Below are 17,289 nucleotides of genomic sequence, written 5' to 3'. Positions count from 1 at the left end.
TAACATCTGACAACAGTTACTGTAGGGTGGATCACTTACAGCTATGCCAGTAAAAGCGCCTATTTAGGAAACTAAACCAACCTGTTTTTAATGTCCTTGCTGGTACCGTGAAAGATATTGAATTTTCAAAGACTGCTTTATTTATGTTGCCTCGTTATCCCACAGTAAACTATAGTAATATATAGTTTATAAGGCCAACAGACGCTGAGAGTGAAAAACATTAAGAACACCTTCCTAATATTGAGTTGCAACCCTCCTTTTGCCCTCAGAACAGCCTCAGTTCGTTGGGGCATGGACTTTACAAGGTGTTAAAAGCATTCCACAGGGATGCTGGCCCATGTTGACTCCAATGCTTCCCACAGTTGTGTCAAGTTGTCTGAATGTCCTTTGGGTGGTGGACCATTCTTGATACACATGGGAGACTGTTGAGCGTGAAAAACCCAGCAGAGTTGCAGTTCTTGACACAAACCGGTGCACCTGGCACCTACAACCGTACCCCGTTCAAAGGCACTTACATTTATAATATTTGAATGTTTTGTACACTCAGTGTATGTGAGAATAAGAATGTCTTCGACAACCACATCAAAATAGTTTTTTTTTCATCTAATTGTGCAGTGAACTATATAAAGAGCTTCTGGCAGTATGAACAAGTTTGCACACTCAGCAGTAAAGCTATTTGCACTAAGCAATCTGTTGTAGAGGGGATATCACAGTATGCTTGTTTGGTGTTTTAAAGTATGTAAATGTAGCCATGGTTTTAGAATAAGAAATATATATTTTATACAGAAAAATATATATAAATGCAACATGTAAAGTGCTGGTCCCACGTTTCATGAGCTGAAAGAAAAGATCCCAGAAATGTTCCATACTCACAAAAATATTATTTTGTTTAAAAAAATTATACAAATGTGTTTACATCACTGTTAGTGAGCATGTCTCCATGCCAAGATAATCCATCCACCAGACAGGTGTGGCATATCAAGAAGCTGATTAAACAGGATGATCATTACACAGGTGCACCTTCCGCTGGGGAAGGGCCACTCTAAAATGTGCAGTTTTGTCACACAACACAATGCCACAGATGTCTGAAGTTCTGAGGGAGCGTGCAAAATTGGAATGCTAACTGCAGGAATGTCCACCAGAGCTGTTGCCAGAGAATGTAATGTTCATTTCTCTACCAACGTCGCTTTAGAGAATTCTGCCGTACGTCCAACCGGCCTCACAAGCGCAGGCCATGTGTAACAACACTAGCCCAGGACGTCCACATCCGGCTTCTGTCAGCAAGCGTCTCAGGGACGCTCATCTGCGTGCTTGTCGTCCTCACCATATGGCTTCGTAACTGACTTCAGTGGGCAAATGCTCGCCTTCGATGGCCACTGGCACGCTGGAGAAGTGTGCTCATTATGGATGAATCCCGGTTTCAACTGTACCGGGTAGACGGCAGACAGTATGCTTGGCTTTGTGTTGGCGAGCGGTTTACTGATGTCAACGTAGTGAACAGAGTGCCCCATGGTGGAGGTGGGGTTATGGTATGGGCAGACATAAGCTACAGACAATGAACACAATTGCATATTATCGATGGCAATTTGAATGCACAGAGATATCGTGACGAGATCCTGAGGCCCATTGTTGTGCCATTCATCTGCTGTCATTCCCTCATGTTTCAGCATCATAATGCATGACCCAATGTCGCAAAGATCTGTACGGAATTCCTGGAAGCTGAAAATGTCCCAGTTCTTCCATGGCCTGCATACTCACCAGACATGTCATCCATTGAGCATGTCAGGCATGCTCTGAACTCTATGAGAAGGAAATGTCTTGTGCTGCATGAGGAAAATGGTGGTCACACTAGATACTGACTAGTTTTCTGATCCACACTCCTACTTAAAAAAAAATAAAGATATCTGTATTCCCAGTTATGTGAAATCCATAAATTAGGGTTTAATGAATTTATTTCAAATGACCGATTTCCTTATATGAACTGTAACTCAGTAAAATCTTTGAATTTGTTTAACGTTGCATTTCTATTTTTGTTCAGTATATATTCAGAAACATGTCATGTGTATCTGAGACTTTTATTATGCCATTGCAAAATATATTTTATGTTGGGACTTCTGAAAATACCCTTCCCAGACTCACCTGCACGTGAGGAGGAATTCACATGAGAGATGATGTGTGACAGATAAGTGAAGATGTAACCTGTTGTGCCCCTAAAGTTTGTGTTACTGCTACTTGGAATGATTCAACTATAGAAAATAACTTGATGGTAAAGTAACTATTTATCATCGGGCCCTTAGGGGTAAACAATAGATAGTTAAGTAAAATAATTAGGGTTACACAAGCAATTTCTACAAACCAACAATGCTGTTTCAAGGCTAAAATTCTGAGAGAGTGAAAGCAAAAGAGTTAATGGTAATGGTGTGTGTGTGGGTACGTGCCTACAGTATATGGATGTGTACACACACACACACACACACACACACACACACACACACACACACACACACACGTAAACATGTTTTCCTCAACCTTCCAAACTCCATGAGATGGCCTGATATAGCTGACACATAGCTCTGCTCCAGTACAGCAGGTCTTCTGCAACCAACACATTAAGTTAAATGAACTTCTCCCTGTAATGTTATTAGATCAGCCTATTTAGAGTCCTCTGTGCCTTTACCCTATTTGTGTGAGTATTCTTCTTCAAAGAGAGACAGGCTGAGAGAATGGCAGGCTGCCCACCCCCAGCCTATCCCCAAACTACCTCCCAAAGCTCCACTATACTGTGTGATTCTACCAGACGTCTCAACAGACAGCAGCATTACTGTGGAGGGAAGGTTTCAGTGCGTTCCTGCTTTAAATGGATTTAAGGGTTATCTTACACTCTGTCACTGTGATTAGCTGGCTCTGTAGATACCAGCAGGGCTGCACTACATATTTGTGTCACCTCTCAATTAGACTAAATAGACCGATTCTGTAAGGAGAGCGTCTGCCCTGGATAAACCAGAGTGGAGGCACTCAGTTTATTTTTGTTAAGACTATCTTGTCTTGTGAGAATTAGTTAAGGCAGACAACAGCATACATGCATTTCTTAACAGGGCATTGTATGATACTTTAGACGCAGTGTTGAGTAAGTGGAGAGCTCCAGGATGGCGCAGGTCCTTACCTGCCTCGGTGTACCTGAGCCCCACCTTCTCCTCCTCATCCTTGGGCTTGGGCGGGGGCCAGATGGCCTGGAGCCGCCCGGGGGTCCGGTCCTCACTGTCTGTAGGGGAGGTGACCTCAGACTGGGAGGAAAGACAGCAGATCATTACTCAATTAACACAGAACATACAGACTTACAGAACAGTTGGTGCCCAGGATAAGAATATCTGCAATCTGACTGAAAAGTCAACATGTGATAAGACATGAGAACATCTCAAAACAAGATCATGACCAAAACTAATACCCTACTGTCCTGCCTGCCTTGCAGGTCACAACAAAACACAACATACACTTCAAATGGCTCTACATTCCTACATTTCAAAACCTTGATGATCTGAGAACAAACAAACAACAGGGTTCTAAGATAAGATAAGATAAAGAAGGAATAAACCTTTGAGTTAGACACAAACAGTACATACTTTAGACTCCGCTGGACCTTTTTGCTCACTGCTGGGAGACTTGGAGGTTCTCTCAAAGATGGATTTCAGCAGGTCCTTCTCACTTTTATTTTTTTTCTTGACAGCCTCTAAATCCACAGGATCCGCTGTATCCCTTTTAGCAGGTTTGGAGCTGAAGAGACTCTTAAAAGTGTTTAATGTTGTGTCTGAGGCTCTCCTGTTGCCTGCTGGTGGGGTGGTGGGGATCAGCTCTGGACCCTGGTCTGTCGCCCCCTCCTCCCCCCTCTCAGGCTCCCTGTCTCTGAGCTCTAGCAGTGGGTCCGGGTTGTCCTCGGCCTTGGTCGCGTCAAGGTTGAGCAGCTGGCTGAGCTGCCCCAGGAGATTACTCTTGGTCTCAGACACATGTTTGGGCTCAGGACGTTTCTTGGGGGTGCGGCTACTGGAGGTGATCTGCTCAGGGAAGTTATTGGCTTTGTTGACAGTCTTCTTCAGGCTCAGAAGGGCCAGGTCAGCGTCTCTCTGTTTGATCTCAGACACTGTCTCCCTCTCCTCCCCCACAGCCCCTTTCCTCAGAACCCGCAGTCCACTGAACAGGGCAGGCAGCTGGAAGGAGGGGGCATGGGAGGAGACTGTGCCACTGGAGGGGGAGGCGGAGGGTGAGTCTGTGTCGGGCCTCCTTTTGACAGTCATGTCGCCTTGGCCCCTGGGTGAGACAGAGACAGGAGTGGCACTTGGCTGGCTGTCAGTTGGGGACTCTCCAGGAACACGCGACACGGCCAGACCAGTCCTTAAAATACCTTTTCTCACTTCAGTGTCAGGCTGCTTCTCCAGGCTAGGAGAAGATGTCTCTGCTGCTTCAGGTGGCTTTGACTCAGAGAGGGTGGAGGGGGAGTCCAGGCAGTGGACATGATCTTTATGCTCCTCAGTTCCAGTGTTTTCCCCAAAAATCTCCTTCCTCTGTCCAGAATCTTGGCCCTCTGGCTGTCCTGACTGCAAGGCAGTGTCGTCTGCTGCTTCCTCTGATGTCTGGGGTTCAGAGGTGAGAGACAAGTTAAGAAGTGAAGCCACTGCAGAGTTGTCTCCAGCACACATGTCAGTAAGGCCCAATACCTCCTGGCTGGTGCTGAAGCCTTTGGGTACTTTGTGGTGATGATAACTGGACCCCTTGGCACCCATGGCTGCTGCATCCACACCCACCTCCACAGGCCTGGGATCAGTGTAGAGGTCAGTGCTGCAGCCGTCTCCAGGCACTTGTGTTTTGGAGACAGAGGAGAGCAGTCCAAGGTCTGTCCCACTGTTAGATCTGCCCATAAACCTCGCAGAGTACAGAACAGAGGTGTCTTTGAGGGATCCCTCCACAAGACTATGTGGCTTATACACAGGCAGCTTTAAGTCTGTCTCAATTGCACCTCTCACTGGGCCAACGGGTGGCAGCTGACCCTTGTTATCATCGAACACTGCCACTGTCCACTGGTCAACGTCAGGTGGGAAGGACATTCCAGGGGCGTCAGGCTTGTCCGATTGGCTGAGGCTGCTGATCCCCTCCTCATCTTCCATCTCTGTGTCGCTACAGATCTCCACCATTGTAACCTGGACCAGACCTGGGTCGGCCGTGGAAACAGACACCTGGCCGGCGTTAGGAGAGGTCACAAAGCTACTGGACTCATTCTCCCATGATTCAATCCTGTCCTCTCTTTTATGAAGTACCACACTCATACCCCTCACATCACTGATAACATCCAGGGTACTTTGATCACTGACCCCTATGAGATCGTTCTCTTCATCAGACAGGGTCCTGAAAGCCGTCAGCACCGCAGTCTCCCCCGCCAGCCTCTGAGGCTCAGTCTTGTCCCCACGTGTAAACATAGTGGAGATCTTATTGCGGAACAAATTGGATTGCTGCTTCCCCCCGACCTCAGAGCTATTACTTACACTGTCCATTTTCACAGAGCCCTTAAATGCACTGTAGCATGTACTTTGGGCAGTGAACTCTGGGTCGGCAGGTAGCCTAGCGTTAAGAGTGTTGGGCCAGTAACCAAAAGGTTGGTTCGATTCCCTGAGCCGACTTGGTGAAAAATCTGTTGATTTGCCCCTTGAGCAAGGTATTTAACCCTAATTTCTCCTGTAAATCGCTCTGGATAATAGTGTCTACTAAATGACTAAAATGTAGTCAGCCAGCCAGGTAGAAAGGCTATCCCAGTACAGTCTGTCCATTCAGTGTCACAAAAGGATCATCTCTACACCTCCAGCTGTCTAACCTGCCAAACTGTGTCCACTTCTACTGGTTCCAATGAACAAAAGGCCTTTGTGAGGACAAATCCCCTAGCTCTTCTTACCCTCTCCAGGAGGGCTCTAGCTATAACCCCTGCTATCCTGTAATCCCGTTTGGCAACACAAAACCTTGCTATGCTGTGAATAGACAACTTTCTTCAATCACAAACAGCCTCTACTCTACATTTTCCAGAGTTCCAGAACTTCCAGTTTTGTAGAGCAGAATTCCAATGACGTGCCCGGTCAAGTCAAACTGTTCAGAGGCAGGAAGCATGTCCCGGAATAATCTCCCTGGGAATCCAGGAGAAACAAATTCTCACTTTCTCAGGAAAACAACGGAACAAGTTATTTGAATTTGGCCCGGAAGGTTCCAATACTCCTCTCCTACTATATGTGTAGATACAGAGACCTGAGTCAGAGCTACTGTCCGAGTTTCCCTCCTGGCATGGTTCTTTCCCCTCTCTTCCTGTGTGTATATGTGTACAGAAGATCTCTGTGTTCCTGAGAAAAGCCTCCAGGTTGGAAAAGAATGCGGCACACTGGTCTATCCGGTCTGGCCCCGCCTCCCCCCGCCCTGACTGGGAGGGAACTGTGGCAGCAGGCAGCACAGGTGTCCGGTTACTGCTTCTTACTTCCGCAAAATGGCAACCATGGGTAGCTGGAGCTCTCTGTTGATTAGCGCTGTGCTCTCTGAGTGAAGTGTAAGAGTGGGGCTGCTAGCTAGTTAGCTAGCTAATCTCCTGATGGTCAGGTGGACCGCAGGGGAGATCCAGCCCTGTGTTACTCTGCTCTTTGCTCTCTGTACTATTACAGCATAGGGCTTAAGCTGTAGTGATTAGTCAGTCTGCTGCTGCTGCCCAGCCCTGACCAGCCCTGACCAACACTGCAATCTTGTTCCGTCAGTAGCTCCGCTAACGTCAAGTGGCTAATAGTGCTACAGTTTGGTGAGAGGAAAATAGGTATTGATTCCCTCATCTCAGAGTGTGAATATCGTTAGATAAGATTCGTCTTGACACTAAATCATAAACTGGAAACATACATTTCATCACACAAGTTTTCTAGTACAGTGAGTTTATATTGAGTGTACACAGACAAGCAACACTACAATATGTATAGTCTACAAAACCTGCTGCTTCAAAGAGGTACGATGGGTTCAACAATCTATCTAGCACCAAGCAACTTTTATTTGAACACCATGTGCACTACCACTTGACAGATTTTAGCACAAAACAGAGCACAGAGGCCTGAAAAGTACTTGGTGAAATTAGGGCTGCTTGGTCATTTAACTTTCAGAGGGTGCTCAAAGCCCTACTAAGGCCATAGTTGGCCTTAGCAGCCAATGTTCACTGCTCAATGTATTCCTTCAAACATAGGAATATTAAGAATTACCAATGGTTGTCAATGTGATTTAGAACCCCATACCAAACCAGACATGCAGTTTGTGTTCAAAGACAAAAACATGCCATTAATAACAAAGCTCTGTAAACATTAATAATATATTAGATAATCATATTTATAATGTATTAGAAAATACTATTATTGTACAAACAAAAAAAAACATTATTTCTGATCTTCTGGGGTTTAAAACAAATCCATAGATAGTAAGTCAGGGGCTGTCAAGCGAGGCCCATTATGTCATCAAATCAATAGCATTGGTGTTTCATTTACTAAGTCTAAATCCATCAGCTAGCCGCATAGCCAGGCCTCAGCACGACTTACCCTGTCTTGAAGGGCTGAGAGGAGCTGAGTAACAGTGACAGTAAGGAGGTTCTTCTTTAAATCTCCCACTGACTACAACTACTGTTTTTAGGACAGTATCGAATCACAATACATATAGAATCGTGAGAATCATAATACATATCGTATCAGGACCTAAGTATTATGAAAATATCGCATCATGAGGTCGCTGGCAATTCCCAGCCCTAACCACAACTACTGTACAATGGTCGAAAAGCAGTATATCAATCAAGTAACAAGTGACTTGTAAATCAAGTCACCCCAATGGATGCCATGACTACAATGCCAGTGTAGGCCACACCACACATGAGTATGTGGGTATCTTCATGTTGAGACAGTCTACCACTAGTCTAGAGGTAAAACAAGAGACAGGTTACTTTTGTTATGATATGCTACAACACAGATCAGGGAGTGTCTTTTGATTACACTATGCTATGTCACTCTAACTGACACACAACCACACCCAAACCACACAATAATCTACCCTTCAAATCTAGTCAAATGGCATGATGGAATCTTGACAGACAGACACAGGAATTGTTACGTTGTTACAATTTACAGTTCATTTGGAAAGCACTCATAGCCCTTGACTTAAAAAAAAAAAAAAAAACATTACAGACTTATTCTAAAATTGATTAAATAATTTTTCCCCTCATCAATCTACACACAATACCCCATAATGACAAGTCGAAAATAGGTTTTAGAAATTCTTGCAAATGTATAAAAAAACAAAATCAGATATACCTTATTTACATAAGTATTCAAACCCTTTGCTATGAGACTCGAAATTGAGCTCCGGTGCATCTTGTTTCCATTGATCATCCTTGAGATGTTTCTACAACAAATTCTATTGATTGGACAAGATTTGGAAAGGCACACACCTGTCTATATAAGGTCCCACAGTTGACAGTGCATGTCAGAGCGAAAACCAAGCCATGAGGTCTTAGGAATTGTCCGTAGAGCTCCGAGACAGGATTGTGTCGAGGCACAGGTCTGGTGAAGGGTACCAAAACATTTATGCTGCATTGAAGGTCCCCAAGAACACAGTGGCCTCCATCATTTTAAAATGGAAGAAGTTTGGAACCACCAAAACTCTTCCTAAAGCTGGCCGTGGCCAAACTGAGCAATTGGGGGAGAAGGGCCTTGGTCATGGAGGTGACAAAGAACACAATGGTCACTCTGAGTGAGGGTACAGAAGGAAGCATCCCACCTTTATCAGGCCTTTGAGAAACAGACGCCTCACAAGTCCTCCACTGGCAGCTTCATTAAATAGTACCCGCAAAACACCAGTCTCAACTTCAACAGTGAAGAGGCAACTCCGGGATGCTGGCCTCCTAGGCAGAGTTCCTCTGTCCAGTGTGTGTTCTTTTGCCCATCTTAATCTTTTTTTTTATATTGGCCAGTCTGAGATATGGCTTTTTCTTTGCAACTCTGCCTAGAAGGCCAGCATCCCAGAGTCACCTCTTCACTGTTCACTGTTCACGTTGAGACTGGTGTTTTGCGGGTACTATTTAATAAAGCTGCCAGTTGAGGACTTGAGAGACGTATGTTTCTCAAACGAGACACTCTAATGTACTTGTCCTCTTGCTCAGTTGTGCACCGGGGCCTCCCACTCCTCTTTCTATTCTGGTTAGGGCCAGTTTGCACTGTTCTTGGCAATTTCTCACATGGAATAGCCTTAATTTCTCAGAACAAGAACAGGCTGACGAGTTTCAGAAGAAAGTTATTTGTTTCTGGCCATTTTGAGCCTGTGAGCCATTACCAACCTTTCAAAGCACTTCATGGCTACGGACGTGAGTGCTACGGGTCTGTAGTCATTTAGGCAGGTTGCCTTTGTGTTCTTGGGCACAGGGACTATAGTGGTCTGCTTGATACATGTTGGTATTACAGACTCAATCAGGGACATGTTTAAAATGTCAGTGAAGACACCAGCCAGTTGGTCAGCACATGCCCGGAGCACAAGTCCTGGTAATCCATCTGGCTCCGCAGCCTTGTGTATGTTGACGTGTTTAAAGGTCTTACTCACGTCGGCTACAGGGAGCGTGATCAAACAGTCATCCGAAACAGCTGATGCTCTCATGCATGCCTCAGTGTTGCTTGCCTCGAAGCAAGCATAGAAGTGGTTTAGCTCACCTGGTAGGCTCGTGTCACTGGGCAGCTCGCAGCTGTGCTTCCTTTGTAGTCTGTAATAGTTTGCAAGCCCTGCTACATAAGACGAGCGTCGGAGCCAGTGTAGTATGATTCAATCTTAGCCCTGTATTGACGCTTTGCCTGTTTGATGGTTCGTCACAGGGCATAGCAGGATTTCTTATAAGCTTCCGGGTTAGCGGCAGCTCTACCCTTTAGCTCAGTCCGAATGTTGTCTGTAATCCATGGCTTCTGGTTGGGGTATGTACGTACAGTCACTGTGGGGACGACGTCCTCGATGCACTCATTGATAAAGCCAGTTACTGATGTGGTGTACTCAATGCCATCGGAAGAATCCCGGAACATGTTCAAGACTGTTATAGCAAAACTGTAGTTTAGCATCGGTTTCATCTGATCACTTTTTTATAGACCGAGTCACTGGTGCTTCTTGCTTTAATTTTTGCTTGTAAGCAGGAATCAGGAGGACAGAGTTGTGGTCGGATTTACCAAATGGTGTTACGATCTACTAGGTGTTGTGGTTGGAATCAGGCGCAGAGAGCAGGGTTCAGTCGTATCTTCACATTTATTCCCCAGCGCAACAAAAACAGTCACGCCAACACACAGGGCGTAAAATAAGTTGCCAGTCAAAAACAACAGGACTAAACAGTCCGGAGAATAAATACAGGAAAAAATCACACCATCAAAACACAGAGTAACAAAAACAAGCCCGCACAAATACCCAGCGGGCCTAGTGCCCCTAAATACCCTACAAACAAATCCTAATACAAAACAGGTGTACCCAATTAACCAATAACCCAAAACAAACGGAAAGGGAATCGATGGCAGCTAATAGGCCGGCGACGACGACCGCCGAGCACCGCCCGAACAGGAAGAGGCACCATCCTCGGCGAGGTTCGTGACAGTACCCCCCCCCTGACGCGCGGCCCCTGCAGCGCGCCGACCCCGGCCTCGAGGACGACCCGGAGGACGAGGCGCAGGGCGATCCGGGTGGAGGCGATGGAAATCCCTCAAGAGGGAAGGATCTAAAATGTCCCTCCCCGGTACCCAGCACCTCTCCTCCGGACCGTACCCCTCCCAGTCCACGAGGTACTGCAGGCCCCTCACCCGGCGTCTCGAGTCCAGAATAGCTCGTACTGTGTACGCCGGGGACCCCTCGATGTCCAGAGGGGGTGGAGGGACCTCCGGTACCTCACCGTCTTGTAGGGGACCAGCTACCACCGGCCTGAGGAGAGACACATGAAACGAGGGGTTAATACGATAATAAGAGGGAAGTTGCAATCTATAACACACCTCGTTTATCCTCCTCAGGACTTTAAATGGCCCCACACACTGCGGCCCCAGCTTCCGGCAGGGCAGGCGGAGGGGCAGGTTTCGGGTCGAGAGCCAGACCCTGTCCCCTGGTGCGAACACCGGGGCCTCACTGCGGTGGCGGTCAGCGTCTCTCTTCTGCCGTTCACTGGCCTGCCTGAGAGAATCCTGGACTGCCCGCCAGGTCTCTCTAGAGCGCTGTACCCACTCCTCCACCGCAGGAGCCTCGGTCTGACTCTGATGCCATGGAGCCAGGACCGGCTGGTAGCCCAGTACACATTCGAATGGTGACATCTTCGTGGACGAATGCCGAAGAGAATTCTGGGCTAACTCTGCCCACGGGACGTACCTCGCCCATTCTCCTGGCCGGTCCTGGCAATACGACCTCAGAAACCTGCCCACTTCCTGGTTTACTCTCTCCACCTGCCCATTACTTTCGGGGTGATAACCAGAGGTAAGGCTGACCGAGATCCCCAGACGCTCCATAAACGCCTTCCAAACCCGAGATGTGAACTGGGGACCCCGATCGGAGACGATATCCTCTGGGACCCCATAGTGCCGGAAGACGTGGGTAAAAAGAGCCTCTGCAGTCTGTAGGGCCGTAGGGAGACCAGGCAATGGGAGGAAACGGCAGGACTTAGAGAACCGATCCACAACGACCAAAACGGTAGTGTTCCCCTGAGATGGGGGAAGATCAGTAAGGAAATCTACCGAGAGATGGGACCATGGCCGTTGTGGAACCGGGAGGGGCTGTAACTTCCCTCTAGGAAGGTGCCTAGGAGCCTTACTCTGGGCGCATACCGAACAGGAAGATACATAGAGCCTCACATCCCTAGCTAAGGTGGGCCACCAGTATTTCCCTCTAAGACCCCGCACTGTCCTATCGATCCCCGGATGACCCGCAGACGGTAGTGTGTGAGCCCACCGAATCAACTTACCACGGACACCAAGCGGTACGTAACTTCTACCAGTCGGACACTGTGCAGGCGCAGGTTCAACCCTCAACGCCCGCTCGATGTCCGCGTCCACCTCCCATACCACTGGGGCCACCAGCCGAGAAGCTGGGAGGATGGGAGTGGGTTCGATAGACCGGTCCTCGGTGTCATAGAGACGGGACAGCGCGTCGGCCTTAGTGTTGAGGGAACCTGGTCTGTAAGAGATCGTAAATCTAAAACGTGTAAAGAACATGGCCCACCTAGCCTGACGCGGATTCAGTCTCCTCGCTGCTCGAATATACTCCAGATTACGGTGATCAGTCCAGATGAGAAAAGGGTGTTTAGCCCCCTCTAGCCAGTGTCTCCACACCTTCAGGGCCTTTACCATAGCTAGTAACTCCCGGTCCCCCACATCATAGTTCCGCTCTGCCGGACCCAGCTTCTTCGAAAAGAAAGCGCAGGGACGGAGCTTCGGTGGCGTGCCCGAGCGCTGAGACAGCACGGCTCCAACCCCAGCCTCGGACGCATCCACCTCCACTATGAATGCTAACGAAGGGTCCGGATGCGCCAACACGGGAGCCCCAGTGAACAGTGCCTTCAACTGGTTGAAGGCTCCATCAGCCTCTGCTGACCACCGCAAACGCACCGGCCCCCCCTTCAGCAGTGAGGTAATGGGCGCCGCTACTTGGCCAAAACCCCGGATAAACCTCCGGTAGTAATTGGCAAACCCTAAAAACCGCTGCACCTCCTTTACCGTGGTCGGAGTCGGCCAATTACGCACGGCGTTAACGCGGTCACACTCCATCATCATCCCCGAGCTGGAAATGCGATAACCCAAGAAGGAAACGGCTGGTTTGGAGAACACACATTTCTCAGCCTTGACGTATAGGTCATGCTCCAGCAGTCGCCCAAGAACCTTGCGCACCAGGGAAACATGCGCGGCGCGTGTGGCAGAATAAATCAAGATGTCATCAATATAGACTACCACACCCTGCCCGTGCAAGTCCCTGAGAATCTCATCTACAAAGGATTGAAAGACGGCTGGAGCATTTTTCAACCCATACGGCATGACGAGGTACTCATAGTGGCCTGATGTGGTACTAAACGCTGTTTTCCACTCGTCTCCTCCCCGAATACGCACCAGATTATACGCGCTCCTGAGGTCCAGTTTTGTGAAGAAACGCGCTCCGTGGAATGATTCCACCGCCGTAGCGATGAGAGGTAGCGGATAACTAAAACCCACTGTGATCGAATTGAGACCTCGATAATCAATGCACGGACGCAGACCTCCCTCCTTTTTCCTCACAAAAAAAAAACTTGAGGAGACGGGTGACCTGGAGGGCCGAATGTACCCCTGTCTCAGAGCTTCCGTGACATATGTTTCCATAGCCAGCGTCTCCTCCTGTGACAGTGGGTACACATGACTCCGGGGAAGTGCAGCGTTCTCCAGGAGGTTTATCACGCAATCCCACCGTCGATGGGGTGGTAATTTGGTCGCCTTCTTCTTACTAAAAGCGATAGCCAAATCGGCATATTCTGGGGGAATGCGCACGGTGGAAACCTGGTCTGGACTCTCCACCGTCGTGGCACCGATGGAAACTCCTATACACCTCTCTGAACACTCGTCTGACCACCCCTTAAGAGCCCCCTGTTTCCAGGAAATAAGGGGATTGTGAATAGCCAGCCAGGGAACCCCCAACACCACCGGAAACCCAGGTGAATCAATAAGGTAGAAACTGATCCTCTCCCTATGATTCCCCTGCGTTACCATGTCCAGCGGAATCGTGGCCTCCCTGACCAGCCCTGACCCTAGCGGTCGGCTATCTAAGGAGTGCACGGGGACAGGTGGGTCTATCTGCACTAACGGAATACCCAATTTACGGGCGAGTCCACGATCCATAAAACTCACAGCTGCGCCTGAATCGACTAGCGCCTTATGCTGAAGAGAGGGGAAAAATGCAGGGAAAAAAATTAACAAAAACATGTGACCAACAGGGAGCTCTGGGTGAGTTTGGTGCTTACTCACCTGGGGTGGCCGAGGAGCGTTCTGCCGACCATCTCGACTCCCAGAAGGACTCCTCCAACACCGGTCCGAAGTGTGTCCTCTCCGTCCACAATAGGAGCAGGAGGAGCCCCCTCTGATCCCCCTAGATGCAGCTCCTCCCAACTCCATCGGAGTGGGAGTGGGAGAGCTGGAAGGTGGAATTAACAGGACCCCTTCTGAACGCCCGCGGGCAGCTAGCAGGTTGTCCAATCGAATAGACATGTCTATTAGTTCATCCAGGGAGAGAGTTGTGTCCCTGCAAGCCAGCTCCCGGCGGACGTCCTCCCGGAGACTACACCGGTAATGGTCCATCAGGGCCCTGTCATTCCACCCAGCACCAGCAGCTAGGGTCCTAAACTCCAACGCGAAGTCCTGTGCGCTCCTCGTCTCCTGTCTGAGGTGGAACAGTCGCTCACCCGCCGCTTTACCCTCTGGTGGATGATCGAACACTGCTCGGAAACGGCGGGTGAACTCCAGGTAGTTGTCCCGAGCCGAGTCTGGACTGTTCCAGACTGCGTTAGCCCAATCCAGGGCCCTGCCCGTTAAACAGGAGACGAGGAGGCTCACACTCTCCTCACCCGAGGGAGCCGGACGCACAGTAGCCAGGTAGAGCTCCAGCTGGAGCAAAAATCCCCGGCACCCAGCAGCCGCTCCATCGTACTCCCTCGGGGGGGAGAGACGTAGTGCGCTGGACCCAGAGGACGACGTAGGTGGAGTAGGTGGTGTCGGCAGTGGGGGAGCTGGGGTAGACGTCGGGAGACCACTCCTCTCCCATCGTTCCATCCTCTCCATCATCTGGTCCATCGCGGTACCAATCCGATGGAGGACAGCTGTGTGGTGATGAACGCGCTCCTCCATAGTGGGGAGAGGAGTGGTCGCTGCTCCTGCTGACTCCATTTCGAAGGTGCGGGCTTCTGTTACGATCTACTAGGTGTTGTGGTTGGAATCAGGCGCAGAGAGCAGGGTTCAGTCGTATCTTCACATTTATTCCCCAGCGCAACAAAAACAGTCACGCCAACACACAGGGCGTAAAATAAGTTGCCAGTCAAAAACAACAGGACTAAACAGTCCGGAGAATAAATACAGGAAAAAATCACACCATCAAAACACAGAGTAACAAAAACAAGCCCGCACAAATACCCAGCGGGCCTAGTGCCCCTAAATACCCTACAAACAAATCCTAATACAAAACAGGTGTACCCAATTAACCAATAACCCAAAACAAACGGAAAGGGAATCGATGGCAGCTAATAGGCCGGCGACGACGACCGCCGAGCACCGCCCGAACAGGAAGAGGCACCATCCTCGGCGAGGTTCGTGACAAATGGAGGGTGAGGGAGAGCTTTGTGTGTGGAGTACAGGTGATCTAGAATTTTTTTCCCTCTGGTTGCACATTTAACATGTTGATAGAAATTTGGTAGAACTGATTTAAGTTTCCCTGCATTAAAGTCTCCAGCCACTAGGAGCGCCATCTCTGGGTGAGTGGTTTCCTGTTTGCTTATTTCCTTATACAGCTGACTGAGTGCGGTCTTAGTGCCAGCATCTGTCTGTGGTGGTAAATAAACAGCCACGAAAAGTATAGCTGAAAACTCTCTAGGCAAGTAGTGTGGCCTGCAATTTATCACAATATACTCTACTTCAGGAGAGCAAAATCTAGAGACTTCCTTAGATTTCGTGCACCAGCTGTTGTTTACAAATATGCACAGAGCGCCCCACCCTCGTCTTACCGGAGTGTGCTCTTCTATCTTGCTGGTGCAGCATATATCTAGCTGAATATTCATGTCGTCATTCAGCCACTATTCTGTGAAACATTGGATATTACAGTTTTTGATGTCCCGTTGGTAGGATATTTGTGAATGTACCTCGTCTAATTTATTGACCAATGATTGCATGGTGGTGAGTAGTATTGACAGTAACGGCAGCTTTCCCAGTCGCCTTCTCCGGGTCCTGACCAGGCTCTTTGTCCTCTGTACCTGCATCGCTTCCTCTTGCAAATAACGGGGATGTCGGTCCTGTGGGGTGTTTGGAGAATGTCTTGTGCGTCGACTTTGTCGTAGAAAAAAATCTTTGTCTAACCCGAGGTGAGTGATCGCTGTCCTGATATACAGAAGCTCTTTTTTGCCGTAAGATACTGTTGCAGAAACATTATGTACAAAATAATAAAAACACATAATAGCACAAGTGGTTGGGCGCCTGTAAAACTGCTGCCATTTCTTCCACCGCCATTTTACAGCAAAGGCTAACTAGTCTAAAGAAGGCCAGTTTTCAGCTGTGCAAACAAAATTGCAAAAGGGTTTTCTAATGCTCAATTAGCCATTTAAAATGATAAACTTGGATTAGCTAACACAACGTGCCATTGGAACACAGGAATGATGGTTGCTGATAATGGACCTCTGTACGCCTATGTAGATATTCCATAAAAAATCTGCCATTTCCAGCTACAATAGTCATTTACAACATGAACAATGTCTACACTGTATTTCTGATCAATTTGATGTTATTTTAATGGACAAAAAGTAGCTTTTCTTTCAAAAATAAGGACATTTCTAAGTGACCCCAAACTTTTGAACAGTAGTGTATAAGTGTATTAAAGTAGTCAAAAGTTTAGTATTTGGTCCCATATTCCTAGCACGCAAAGATTACATCAATCTTGTGACTCTACAAACTTGTTCAATGCATTTGCTGTTTGTTTCTGTTGTGTTTCAGATCATTTTGTACCCAATAGAAATGAATGGTAAATTATGTATTGTGTAATTTGGAGTCACTTTTATTGTAAATAAGAATAGTATATGTTTGTAAACACTTCTACATTAATGTGGATGCTACCATGATTACGGAGAGTCCTGAATGAATCAACTTCCTATGAGAATAGGCTTTAGGTGAAGCAGGTGAACCTGTAGCTATATTACTTCAACATCATCTGACACTACCCTGCAACAAATGGCTGATGTTTGGATGAATGATTGGCTTCAGTAGTGAAAACACCTAGAGACACACTGCACCTAAGGGGTTAGTACAGTAGCTAGAGTCAGTCCTGGGCTCTGAACCACCAAGGACCACAGCACCACATCCCAGATCTCTTAATGTTAACGCAACTGGCGGAAATCAGGTGGTTTAGCGCTTCAGTAGACTGGAGTACTCGCTGGTCTGGAGCCCTGAGGGAACAGCACTGTCATGCTATACTGCCCTGAAAGCGGATACGTAATGGAGGATGACTAATGCTATTGTGTAGTAACCTTTATACAGT

General features: G+C 48.0%; 1 protein-coding gene across 5 annotated transcripts in view; it reads right to left on the bottom strand.

The window, feature by feature from the left end:
• Positions 1-17,289, bottom strand: part of LOC110497955 (formin) — a 94,679-nt gene that overhangs the window by 56,966 nt on the left and 20,424 nt on the right. For 4 of the 5 annotated variants that reach the window (XR_005037748.2, XM_036954900.2, XM_036954901.2 and 1 more), the window contains exons 1-2: positions 3,621-6,444; positions 3,164-3,284 (exon numbers count right to left, since the gene is read on the bottom strand). Coding sequence is in view for 4 of the 5 variants with exons in the window: in XM_036954900.2 (XP_036810795.2) it covers positions 3,164-3,284; positions 3,621-5,540 (2,041 nt within the window). In the remaining variant the exon portion in view is untranslated. Of the gene's footprint in view, positions 1-3,163; positions 3,285-3,620; positions 6,445-17,289 lie in introns of those variants that run through there. The other variant, XM_090211362.1, reaches the window with a different exon arrangement.

Source organism: Oncorhynchus mykiss, chromosome 19, assembly GCF_057628025.1.
Source record: "Oncorhynchus mykiss isolate SJ-2025 chromosome 19, ASM5762802v1, whole genome shotgun sequence".
NCBI classification, from domain to species: Eukaryota; Metazoa; Chordata; class Actinopteri; order Salmoniformes; family Salmonidae; genus Oncorhynchus; species Oncorhynchus mykiss.
Note: the sequence above shows the minus strand (reverse complement) of the source record. Positions and strands in the feature narration are given on the sequence as shown.